The following is a 13,582-nucleotide window of genomic DNA, read 5'->3' on the forward strand; positions in this document are numbered from 1 at the left end:
GGTAGCGGTATGGCCGTACGTTAATTGGAGCGGCATTGGGAACAAGGGGAATATTATGGTCAGTGAATCGTGGTGGTGGAAGATAAGTGGGTTTATCAAACAGAGGAGCGTATCGTGTGAGAAGAAGATTAATGTTGGGATTATTGTGTTTGATTTTGGGGATTTGTGGGGGTGTAGAACTGGAACTAACAATACGAAGTGAAAATTTTTGGCCCAATGTTTTAAGCCAAGGAGTTCCCAAAACCACATTCGACCCACTAAGTGCGATGGTGTATAAGTCTACCTCAAATCTGTGACCTTGTATTTCTAATGGCACCCCCTTGCAAACTTGATTGCTAACAAGCTCCTCACCATTGCCAACAATCACTCTTAGTGTTGGAGATCGGCTGTGTTGTAGGCCCAATTTCCTGGCTGCTTGGGTTTGGATAAAATTCAAGGTACTACCCCCATATACTAATACATGCACAATATGCGGTTCGACCCGACCCACAACCCGTATGGTTTGGGCTGTCTGTGTCCCAGACATAGCGTGGTAACTTAATTGGGCTGATTGGGCTTCTTCTTATTGCCCAAACCAAGCAAGCAATTGATCGTAAGTTTGTTCCAACACCTCTCCCTCTGCTTCTTGCACCACTGTGTCCTCTCCATCTTCTTCCTCAACAATTAAGAGTAGGAATCTCACTTTGCACTGATGGTTTCGTGAGAATCTCTCATCACAATTGAATCATAACCCTTTTCATGTCTCTCTGCTAATTCCATCGCAAATAATTGACGAAATCGTGTTTTAGGGTTGGGTGTAGGAAGTAACGGAGGATTTGTTTTGTTCCCCGGTACTTCTGATGTAGCTCGCGGTGACTGAAATGGACGTGAACCAGATGGTTGGCCATTCCCCCATGACAACTTAGACCTTGTAAACCTCAAAAGATCTTGAATCTTCTCCTCTTGTAATCTAGCAAGTCCCGCAACTTTGGATAAATCAAGAGTATGTTGTGCTAACACCTCGCGACGAATCTCATATTTCAGCCCAAATATGAACCAACTCAACAAATCTGTCGGAGATAATCCAACAATCCTATTTTCTAGAGCTTCAAAATCACTCAAATAATTCTCAACAGAGGTGGATTGTTGCAGCTTAAATAATTTACCTCGAGGGTCATCATAAGCGGTAGGTGCAAATCGAATCTCCAACGCTTGTAGGAAGTGGTTCCTGTTGGAACAAAATATGTGTTAATACACACCCTTAGGTTTTGATGATAACAAAGTATTAAATGGACAATTGATGGTACTAATGTTTAAATTAAGTGCAGGAGAATTCAACGTTATATCAAGAGCACACTTAATTTAGACTCTGATGAAACCTATGGAAGTCTGAACATTTACACTCTGAAGGAGTTCAGAAGCTACAACGTGGTCAGAAGCTAAACAAAGTTCAGAAGCTCAAAGAGGATCAGAATGTCTGAAGGAGTTCAGAAGCTCAGAGAAGTTCAGAAGCTCAAGGATGTTCAGATGCCTACAAGAGTTCAGAAGCTATCTGCTAGTCATGAGTCATTCAGAGGATGAAGACGTTCAGAAGCTGAATTACGAAGGACTATCAGAGGCCAACCATTCAAGACCAATCAGACTCCAAGTTATCAAAGGTTCATTAGAAGCAAAGGAATTCCCTAAATCATCAGAAGGGCTACATCAACTACACTTATCAAGCCTGATGATTTGTTCTAAGGTCAACTAATTACAACGGTCACAAAGGATGTGATCCCTCTCTTACTAGGAGCTAGTTGTACCTTATTACTGTACTATTGGACAAATAGTAAAGGTGAAGCCTCTCTGCAAAAGAAGACATGGCTTTACTCAACGGATCTTCAAAGACTACAGCTGTCCATTTTACAACGGGAATTTCTCCAACGTCTCAATGTCTTTCTCAACTCATATAAATATGCCAAAGAAAGAATTGATGACTAGCGATCTTCATTAGAAAACATCTCTCAGAAGAAAGTGAGAATCTGAATTGTAATAGAAAATATCTCTCAAATGAAGTGAGCATAGAAACTAGCTTAAGCCTCTGAAGTTATTATGTTTGTAATAAGTTTAAGCTTATAAGTTAGTAGTAAGTCTTCTGCTTAGTGTAGAAGCAACAAAGTCTTATGCTTAGTGTAGAAGCTCTTCTGCTTAGTGTAGAAGCAAGAAAGTCTTCTGCTTAGCGTAGAAGCACATAAGTCTCAATCTTAGTGATTAGAGAAAAGAAGTCTTCTGCTGAGTGTAGGAGCAAGGAAGTCTCTCTGTCTTGTGTGACTTAGAGCAGGAAGTCTTGAGCCTGTGTGCTTGAGCAAGGAAGTCTCTGATCTTGTGTGATCAGAGCAAGGAAGTCTCTCTGTCTTGTGTGACTTAGAGCAGGAAGTCTTAAGTCTTGTGTGACTTGAGCAAGGAAGTCTTGAGCTTGTGTGCTTGAACATCTGATTGTAATCTTAGTGATTATAGTGAACTCTCTTGGAAACAAGGGGACTGGAGTACTCTCAATTTGTGAGGGGAACCAGTATAAATTGTTGTGTGTTCTTCTCTCTCTCACTCTCTCATTTACTCCTTCATCATTCACTTAGCCGTTAGTTAATTGTGTGAATAATTCCGCTGTGCTTAAAGACTCTGATAGATTTAAATATCTTGAAAAGTTTTTAAATATCCAAAACACAATTCAACCCCCCTTCTTGTGTTTTCTCCACGCACCTTCAATTGGTATCAGAGCTCCGGTTCTGTTGGTAAATCACTTAACCGTGAGACAGTCAAGATCCAAAGGAGAAAACCACCATAGCTCAAAACATGGATGATTGGAAGCAGAAGTTATATTAACAAGTTGCTGATCTTGTCAAAGAAATTGAAGATGGACTGAACTTAAATGAAGATCTGAGCAATAATCAAAATCCTTCCACATCAGGGGTCAACCAAACTTCTAGTGTTGAATCTACAACTAGTACTGTTTGCCTCATTAGTGATGATAATGAAAGCATTCAGTGGGCAACAGTAAATGGTTTGCTAGATCAATATGAGGAGTTTAGGATGGAGGAAAATGAGAGTATTGAAGAAATGAACTTAAGGTTTCAAGCCATCACAAGCAAGCTTGAAGACCACAACAACAAACTCAGCAACAAAGAGCTTGTAAGCAAGTTGCTGAGAAGTTTGCCTCTGAATTGGAATGTAATTTCAAATACTATAGAGGAAACTGAAGACATCAACTCAATGAGTCCTGAATCATTGATTGATTTACTCACATTCCATGAATTGGCTCTGAAGGATATGCAAGAAGTGAAAGGTGAAGAAGCAGAAGCAGCAAGGAAAGGAAAGCAAGCATTGGAACGTGAAGATCTTGTTGAAGAACCTGATGAAGAGTATCTTGAAAGGTTTTCAAGAAAAATTCAAAAATGGTACAACTTCAAGAAGAATGGAGGAAGACTGACTAAAGGAATGACAACATGGGATGTACTAGACAACTTCTCTGAAAGAGCACCAGGAGCTAAAGGATCAAGTTCTGAAGATGGCTCAGACTCTGAAGACTCAAGTCCTGATGAAAAGTCAGAACCTGAGAGCATAGACAGTATCCAGAGAACAGTGAATCAGGTATATTCTCGTCTTTCTAAAGCAAAATTGATTAAGCATCTTAAGAAGACTTTACTTAAACTCTCTAATAGTCAGCAGAAGTATAAAAAGCTTAAAGCAGACTATGAGAATTTAAGTAAGCAAGCAAATCACTCTGAAGATCTTGTACAAAACGATTTTATCAAAACAAAAGATCTTAAGAATGATTATGCTATGTGTTACAAACCCTTTGAGCACTCTTTTGCTCTCAAAGAATATTGCAACACCAATGCTGATCAAAATAAAATTGTTTCCATGCTTTGCAACCTAAAGACCAACAATACTAATGGGATTGGATACTCTAGTAATAAAACACTAGAGGAACCAAGTTCATCAATTATTGATGGAAGCTTCTCACTCCCTAATCTTTACACTACATTTGTATCTGATAGCACTCAGATGAAACAAATGAAGGATGAAGATTGGGCAACTAACAGTCTAGGACCCTCAAGCAAGTGGGTACCAAGAGACAAAATTGTTTACTTGATTGCAGGTGAAACAAAGACTCTGAACCTTCCAATCACATGGATGCATGTGACTGTGAATGGAAGAAGAGCAATTGTGCATAAAAGGCACATCTTTGAAGAGTCAGATGGAGAAGAAGATAAGATGGAGTACATAAGGAGCAGGAGGGAGTATGAAGAATTTGAAGATTGTTTTGAAGAAGACTTTGATGATAGAAACTCTCTTTGGTGGGATGAATGTTCAGAATTTGACTTGGAGAGAGATTGAGCTTGAACAAAATATCATCATAACATAAGAGCTTCAAAATCAGGTAAGTAACTCTTAACTCCTGAATGACATTTCAGAGGAATAACTTTCAAAGGTTGAAAATGTCTTCTTAGGACACAAAACATTCAGAACTAAAAACCTTGAAAAATAATGTCTGAACACATTTTTCCTTAAAAGTCCTGAAAGATACTTTTTCAGACTCTGAAGTATTTTGGATCTCAGCATCTGAAGTAGTCCAGACTCTGAGAAATTTTTCAACCTCTGAAGGACAAGCCTCTGAATAGGAAATGAATTGGAAATGTTTAAGTATTTTTACTGAAACGTTTTGGCGCTAAATAGACAACACGTACACACGTTCTGATTGGTTTAAAATAGTTAATGATCAGTTCTTTTCTTTTTGATTTATTTTCTATATGTGACTTAATTTGCTTTTAAACAAAATCACTTAAACACTTGCACACTTTACACTATCACTTCCCACACCTTCATCTTCAATATCACAGAACAAGCTCCTTCTCTAGTGTTAGCAAGATCTACATCCGATTCAGATTCTTCGTTTACTTTTCCTAAAAACTTCCCCATCAACACTGCTGCTTGCAAGGAGATGTTTTCTACAGATTTATCTCTTAAGATGGAGGGAAAATCTCTGAACCTGGTTATGGAACAACCAGTGGACTTTGATAGTTTGGAAAAGAATCATTTTGATGTTCTAAAGTTCTTTTCTAATCACAAAGGGAGCTTTAGATACATGAATTTATTAAATGGTCCAATCTATCCTACTCTGGTAAAAGATTTCTGGATCAGAAGCAAGGTAAAGACAGTTGAAGATTATGACAAGGAGCTAGATGCAAGGAGAGAAGAAAAGGCTGGAAATGAGGTCAAGACTCCTCAAGAGTTAGGTTTGAGAATCGTTGAGGAAACGGAGGTGCATTCTGTTGTGTGCGGTTTTGAAGTAATTCTCACTGCATCAAACTTGGCTAAGGTGTTGTCTATTCCAAATGAAGGCTTCTACTACACCTGTAGTCACAATGAAGCAAAGAAATCTGTGTTTCTGAAGACTATATCAAGACAATGCTATGACAAAAGAAAAAGCTGTGAGAGCAACAGGATAGGTGATCTGAAGCCCACTCAGAGGGTATTAGCCAAAATTATATTAAATTCTATATTTCCAGGAAGTGAAAATTCTGATCAATTGTCATGGGATCATAAACACTTTGTCTATTTTCTCACAAGGAAATATGATATAAATTGGGCGAAATACATCTTCGATCACCTATGCAAAGCTGTGATTAACACCCAAAATCAGGCCAAAACCAATATGCCTGTCATCTACCCAAGGTTACTCAGTGAAATTTTCTATCAATGTGGAGTGATAGACATAATCAAAGCTGCGGGTCATGACTGCTTGGTAAGGGAAATCAGAGCCTCCACAATATCTGTTCATACACTCTCTCACATGAACTTGGTGTCAGAACATGAGGTAAAAACTTCAGATCCTTTGGTACCTCAGTCTCACTCAGAACCTTCAATGGTGAAGAAATGGAACATTGACATACCTACAGTGTCTAGTGGTATTGTCAATCAGTATATTCAACTACTGGATAACTTAGGAGAAGAGTTTGAGATTGAGAAGGAAGAATTGAAGAAAAAGAGAAGAAGGCCAGATGAAGCTGCAAATGAAGGAAGACACTCAGACTCAAGAGGACACAGAGAGGGATCATCCTGAATCCTCTGCTGCAAGAGAAAAATATTGGGCAAAGCCTTAGGTTATGTACATCAAGGTGACTAACAGTAAAATTTAAATGAGACATTCTTTCTGTGGCAATTTGACTACCCATCTCATAAAATTGGGTTGGTAATCCATCCTAAGTGTCTTGAATATAGTGGTCGAGAAAAATGTCACTTATAATACTATTAAATATGTTTCATTTTTTATTGTGATAATATAATTTGCAATATTTATAAATTCACCTTATATAATTACGCAAACCAATGATGAATTTAAACTAACTTTTGTCCAAGTTTATGCATCGTTTGCGTAATTTTCTTTTCTTCCACTTTCTTTTCATAGAACCAAATGGACCCTTAGTTCCTATGACAAGCCTGTAGGTGACAACACATTATTAAATACATGTCTAAAATAACTTTACATAGACGGTGCACAATTAAACTAGTAATTGTTATTAAGTCCACAAAGCAATTTACAATGCTATATAGGGTAAACACTATATTCACAAAATATCACGAAAGCTACGCGCACTTGAAAAACGGATATATTTAATGTTTTAAAAATATAATTCACAAATTTTAAAAAAATATTGATACATTTATATTCTTAATATATGCCCTAACATTTTCCTTGCTTTATCTTAGGCATGCATTTTAGTCACAAACCACAACTTATGTATTGTTTTTTTGATTAAAAAGAATTAATCGAAATATCTTTCATATGCTGCAATGCAAGTATTCCAACTGATTGTGAGCTTGTGTATGCACTGAACGAGTGAAGCTACGTGGAGTACGCATTGGGAATGCCATGGTAGTTTAGAAGAGGTTTGATTTGCAATTGCAAGGGGATTAGATTAGGTTCAAAGAAACTTTATAATTTACTTAATTGTTAATTTTTCAATTATACAAGTTATCACGAACTTATAGCTTATTTTGATAAGTTAGTTTAATTAGTTTATAGTCTGAAACTTATTTCTTAGAGGTGGTATCTGCCCAACATCTCTGGCCATCCATTCTCTTTATACAAATAGGAAGTGCAATATTTTTTGTGCTTGAGCCGTTAGAGTATTGTATCTCGGAGAACTTGGATCTTGGAGGACTTGGAGGGTTTTGAACCTGCTTTTTGCTCACCTTGTATGGTGATCTTCTTGTTCTTTACCTCTTGTATTCTTGTATCTTTTTCTTTGGGATTATTAGTACTTCTTGTAATCCTCCTTCTTTGAACCTTGTTGTAACCTAATCTGATTTTTTTTCTTTTAATATATATTTTGCGATTAGAAAAAAAAATACTACTACTAAATCTACACACCAATGACCAAACATGAATACCTATTTTGTCTGTCAAAAAGAAAATGAATACCTATTTTGTGAACCAAAGAGTTAATATTAGAAAGAAAAAAATACATAAATTTTCCTTTTTCGATCTATTTTAAAAAGTCTTAAGGAATAATTCAGGAATCGTCAAGGTGTCATACAAATATTTGTTTCACTTTTAAACCTAAAACCATTTCTTTGGGTATTACTAACATAAAATCTACGATTGGATTAAAAAAAAGTGTATGCTTCAAGTGATTTCACGAAGAAAAAATTACTTGAATAAAATGCAATCATCCCAACAATTGACGTTCAACTGGAAGAAGGATAACAGTGTAACAAATTAGAAACTCAAAAGAACCGATTTGTTAGCTAAATAACTTAAAGACATATTTGTTGCCTAAAAACTTAAAAAACCTAACTGATACAAACACGAAACTTAAAGAACTTCTCAATACATTTGGCCTAAAAATAAATGTTAAAACATAGAGATTAAAGTTACATAAACCCCTTATTTGTTTCCTTCATCACTCAAAATTGAAAAACTGAAGCAACTAAAACTTAAGAGATTGAAGTTACATAAACCCCTTATGGTTGTAAGCTATCAGAGGGAGTTTTATTAATATAAGCAAGCTGTATCTACTATAAAATTGAAAAAAAAAAATTAAGAATAGAATATGAATATGTGGTTTGGGGTTTCAAAACTCAAAATCGAAAATTGCATAAACATGATGATAGCAGATTCATGCTTCACTTGGTTACGATGAACTTAGATCATCTTCGTTACCTACAATCTTTATTCGCATGGCTTCACAACATTTCCCTTTTATTTTATGTTTTGGAAGCTTCACACATTCAGAGTATGTAATTAGTGTTTGTTTTGTTTCAAAGGGTACGAAAGGAGTGTACATTCATTTTGACGGTGGATTAAAAATAAATTAAAATAATCTCGTAAACTTAACTCGGTTAATAATGACATCGCATAAAAATTAAGGTTCAAACTCCAAACATATTCAAATTGACACAAATGTAAACAACACTGAACTTTTGACATGCAGAATGCAGTAGTGTCATATGGTAAAACCCCTAATATGCTAAATTGCTAGGCAGAAATGTAACAGAGTGCCAATAGTTTGCTAGGCAGAAATGTAACAGAGTTGCCAATAGTTTTTGACAGTGGCATACTGTCAGATGATCAGTAATACACGCGTTCTTCTTCGACTTGACCATCTACAAAGATATAAAGATCCATTTAATTTATGCTCCCTTACCAAATATAGACATGAGAAATAAAATCTGGGACAAGCTAAACAGTTTGTTCACTATATTTCTTTCAAAAGATTATCTAAATGAAAATATATCAATTGAAATAAAAAATAAAAAAAATAAAAAAAAAAGACAAATCAAAGATGTTTTTTTGGTTACAAAGCAGTTTTGGTTGCAAGTCCCTTGCAATTCTCAATATTTTAGGAAATCAAAGAATCAAACATATATGAAACTGAGAAAAGTCTTGAAGTCTAACCTCCGAGATTGATGGCCCGGTTTGCTTGAGCATCAGCTTCAGAGTTCCATTCCTTAAACATTACAATAAATATGTTACTATGTGTTAATGTCGGTGAAAATATAAGGAGTTGTAAAAGAAATTAGTCAGATTTGAAAGAAAATATTCATATAAGTAGGAGTCTAATGCAATTAGTGTGAGTGATCGATATATCTGATTACAAATTATACTAGTTTTAGTTATTCAAGCATTTGGATCACATGACTTCTTACATAGACATGCATTTGAATGAAAAATTCAGAAGAAAAAGTATGAGCAAAATGATTCTCGTAAATACCCTAGGAATGTGTTGGACGTTGACCGAGCGAAACTTCCTCGCTATCTCCGAAGCCTCTTGACATAAGCTCCTTAATTGTGGGTTGTTGATATTATATTCACCCAAAAACTGTTGCAAAACCCATAACATGTGATAAGTCAAATGTATACTACTTTTTTATAATCAAAGATAATTTTATTTCAAATGAGTACAACGAGTACTCCAAGTCGTAAACAAATCACTTAGTAAAATGTATACTTCTTTGGATTATGTTTTTTCCATATCAAACATTCAAAAAGGTGAGAGATAACAAGCTGATTGATGATAACAAGCTGATTGGAAAGTAAAGTAAGTAATGCATACTATATAATAGGACCAACCTGCTTGACAACAAGCTGAGAGTCTCCCTGGATATTGATGTTCCTATATCCTTTATAGAATGCTTGATTCAAGCCTAAAATCAGTGCATGATACTCAGCAGCATTATTTGTTTGATAGCCCAGTCCTTGACGGAATCGATAGAGCTGTGAAGAAACATAAGAGTTAGCTAAATTTTAAAGATAAACAATATAAACCCAATTGAATTGTTCAATATATTTCATACCAGAGTCCTATTTTCAGAAAACAGTGCAGCTCCTGCACCAGCTGGTCCAGGATTTCCCCTGGATGCACCATCAAACATAAGGATACAAGATCGCTGCAAATAATATATAAAACTTTAGAGTTAACATTTGATTGTCAGAACTTTATAAAGTTTTCATAAGATTTCCAAAAAAGTAAAAACAGAACAAAAGATCAAGCATGAAATGGAGCTTGGATACATAACTAACTATACATTGCACAATTAATTGAAGTTCAAGTAACTGTGTAAAGTTGTGTGTGTGTTGAGTAAATGATACTCTAATCTATCTACAAAAATCTTAAACTTCTTCCCTTAAATACAATTCAAATTATAAAAGGCTGTAAGGAAATTTTATATGCTAGGACATGTATTTGAACCCAATACAAGTCCACATTGGTCATAATTACAATTTTATAAGAATTTATTAACTAAATTAACAGAGATAAGAAACTAATTAACATCTAAGTAACAATATTGAACTAAACTAAAATAAAAAGGTCATAACAACAATTACAAGTATCTATAACGAAATAAATTTATTAACTGACATTTTTTAAGTAATTACCCTGCCACCTGATGTTTTTGGGAAGTAATTTACCTTACTAACTTCTTATATTTGCAAAAATCATGCTAACTTTCTATTACCATGGAAATTTTGTGAGCTATATAATTTCTTAATACATAAATTTCAATATCAGGAAGAGTGAATGTTTACCCCTTACCACAATAAGTAAAATAATTTCATATATCAACTATAGTTATACTTTGGCCCCGTGAGCTTAGCTCAGTTGCTAGAGACGTCATACAATAAGTCGGGGTTCGAACCCCGCACACTTCACTTATTCACACCTAACCAGGCTATAAATAGTTAGTTCTCTCAATATGAATCATTGGACAACACAAGTTCGATTTCTGAGGGAAAGAGTTTTTGACCGGAATTTACTTAACTGACTGTCGAACTCTGAATTACTAGGGTTTTTTCGAAACCGGTGAATTAACAAAGAAAAATACAAAAAATAAAAATTCATTCATTTTCAATCGAATCAAAATATAAAAATACTGAGTCATGACTCATGAGTGCTTTCTTTTCATATTTCCTTTGTTAGAAAATTAATTAATTAATTAATTAATTAATTATGTTAGAATTTAGAAGACTGAAGTCAACAAATCAATAGAAAATAAGAAAAACTTCCACGATTAGCCAAACAACCACAAACAGAATCATCGCCGGATAATGAACATAACCACCGCCAGAGATAACACAGAGTCACCGCCGAAGAAGAACAAAACTCTACTTAACCATCACCGGAGATAACACATAATCACCGGAGAAATAACAAACCAAATCGATATCCATAAAAAATTCCTAACGATTTACAGTGCGTGTGTGTGTGTGTTGAAACAAGTGATGATGATCGCTTAATTTATGCTAACGAAAACGCTAAACATGAATCACATTGCATTTTTTAGAGAATTTTCAGAGAAAAATATGAGAAGGAGAAGATGAAGAAGGAGAACCTGGTTGCTCATGATTTCTCTCTGTGATTTTCAAAGATTTTGCTCTAAGGTTTGTTAGTTGCACACTCTGACACTACTGTATAAAAATGATCGTTGTAACAAATTCTGAAACGGATTTTAAATCTTTATAAACCACAGTAAAATATGTGTTTCAGTTACTGATATATATTCCAATACAATTCCAATAATTTTTTCATTTAAATTTAAAAGAGTCTTGTAGAATAAGAAATAGAGGTGGACCGTTGCAGCTCACCGTAACAAACCACTAGTATGTAGTATATGTGTAAAAGTAACTATGGTGAAGGTAAAAATTAACTGGGGTAATTCTTGAAGAGTATTATGGCTATATATGACTAACTGTAATAATCATTACATTGAATTACTGATCAATCCTATGTCACTCCCACGGGTTTTTTTAAAACTTGGTGTTTGTGTGGTATGTGCCCTATTTGCGTGAGAAGAAAATAGGTAATAGGGAATATGGATTAACTATGGTTGAATGTGTGAAAGTAACTATGGTTGAAGGTACGTAGAATGTGTAAAAGTAACTATGATTGAAGGTAAAAATTAAATAGGGTAACTCTTTAAGAGTAGTAGAGTACTATGGCTGTATATGGCTGACGGTAATAATGACTATACTGAATTACTGATCAATCCTATGTCACTCACACCGGTGTTTTTGAAACTTGGTGTTGGTGTGGTGTGTCCTATTTGTGTGAGAAGGGATTAGCTTTCGTCAATCTTTTGTTAGAATATTTTCTAATATTTTGTGGGCTGCAATCAATTGTGGCTTTTGGTTTTAATAAAAACGGGTTGATGTTGTTGTGATCCATTTGATGATGCTTAAGCCCGATAATTGTGATCAATAATAATGGGCTTGAACACTAATTCTGATTTGTGTAGAAACAAAGTGTAGGCCCAACTCTAGAGTCCATGATGGGTGGTACTAGGGTTGTGATCTTATATAAGATTGGCTAGGTCCCCTTTGCCGTCACGTACAAACACAATAAGCTCATTTGTGGTTTTACCCATCAAAGACCTCAAAGACCGGAGCAAGTGATAGGCAGAGGAAGACCTTGTCTAGTATATCGATGTTTTCGATATTGGTGCGCTTCTGGTAACGATGGTTTGTGATTATGATTATCAAGTAAGTGTGTTCTAATATCATATAATATATCGATCTATAAATTATTAATTATTACATGTGGTATCAAAGCACCAATCGGTTAATAGAACAAAAGAAAATCAATCAAACTCTTAAATATGAAACCAAACTGCAGTTGCCTTTGATATATGAATATTAATCAAAGAAAACAATATATTTCCTTATTATAATCCTGATGCAAATAAATACAAATCTGAATAAACAAATTTAATCAAATAACCAAAGGCCAAAGTGCAGTAATTTATAGTGCCTGAATTCATTGTTAGATATCATGAGAATAGGCTAAATAAGTGTTGGCGAAACACCAGATGGATGATTGGATATATGCGCTGTACAATTCAATATTTTGATCAATCAGCCAACAATGCGTATTGACCAAATACTCTCTTACTCAAAAACGTAGACCCATGTCCACAAAATATTTATCGATCAAACCAAGGAATAGCCATGAAAAAGTAACAGAAAGCAATAAAGAATTTTGATGCACTACTTATTGATACAATAATATGCCAAAACCTGAACTTTAGTCTGCTGCCTATTCAATTTGTTTTCAGAATCGAAAACCATTATATCAATTCATCTCCAAATTATATTTGACACCGAAGCACAAAAAAATAAAAAATAAATAGGTTGGCAAAGACCAAATTCAACCAATTCCGGTTCCGAATAACATCAAATAATAATTCATATATGAACCGAAAAGCTATTGGCAAAGAATTGAAGCATACGATCAGAAGACCCAATCAACGTAGTCGGCAAAGATAATAATAAACCGAAAACATATATTGATGTAATAAACCAATTGCCAAAAGCTATTGAAAATAGGGTTCTAAATCATATAATAACAAGCTCTGATACCACATGTAATAATTAATAATTTATAGATCGATATATTATATGATATTAGAACACACTTACTTGATAATCATAATCACAAACCATCGTTACCAGAAGCGCACCAATATCGAAAACATCGATATACTAGACAAGGTCTTCCTCATATAATTATATGTCTTTAGTTGGGCTATTTCGGTGATTCCGATATCGGCTATTTCGGTAAAC

At 34.8% G+C, this 13,582-nt stretch overlaps 1 protein-coding gene across 2 annotated transcripts; it reads right to left on the reverse strand.

Annotated features, from left to right (window-relative positions):
* Positions 1 to 8,352: 8,352 nt before the first annotated feature.
* LOC123906511 (uncharacterized protein Mb2253c-like) lies at positions 8,353 to 11,482 on the reverse strand. 2 transcript variants are annotated; one of them, XM_045956434.1, is made up of 7 exons: positions 11,356 to 11,482; positions 9,820 to 9,912; positions 9,596 to 9,739; positions 9,237 to 9,344; positions 8,921 to 8,972; positions 8,547 to 8,628; positions 8,353 to 8,512 (listed from the first exon to the last, which is right to left on the reverse strand). In XM_045956434.1, exons 1-6 carry the CDS (start codon positions 11,365 to 11,367, stop codon positions 8,594 to 8,596), a joined length of 444 nt encoding a protein of 147 aa, XP_045812390.1. In that variant the 5' UTR covers positions 11,368 to 11,482; the 3' UTR covers positions 8,353 to 8,512; positions 8,547 to 8,593. The 2 variants fall into 2 exon arrangements, with proteins under 2 accessions (XP_045812390.1, XP_045812389.1); XM_045956433.1 differs by having other exon boundaries at positions 8,353 to 8,628.
* Positions 11,483 to 13,582: the final 2,100 nt, after the last annotated feature.

Source organism: Trifolium pratense, linkage group LG2, assembly GCF_020283565.1.
Source record: "Trifolium pratense cultivar HEN17-A07 linkage group LG2, ARS_RC_1.1, whole genome shotgun sequence".
Lineage (NCBI taxonomy): Eukaryota > Viridiplantae > Streptophyta > Magnoliopsida > Fabales > Fabaceae > Trifolium > Trifolium pratense.

Bases quoted from the DNA above. Each gene is read 5' to 3' on its own strand.
- LOC123906511 (XM_045956434.1), bottom strand. The intron at 9,740-9,819 runs GTATGAAATATA...GTTTCTTCACAG, and splicing joins TTTCTGAAAATAGGACTCTG to CTCTATCGATTCCGTCAAGG. The intron at 9,345-9,595 runs GTTGGTCCTATT...GTTTTGCAACAG, and splicing joins CTCAGCTTGTTGTCAAGCAG to TTTTTGGGTGAATATAATAT.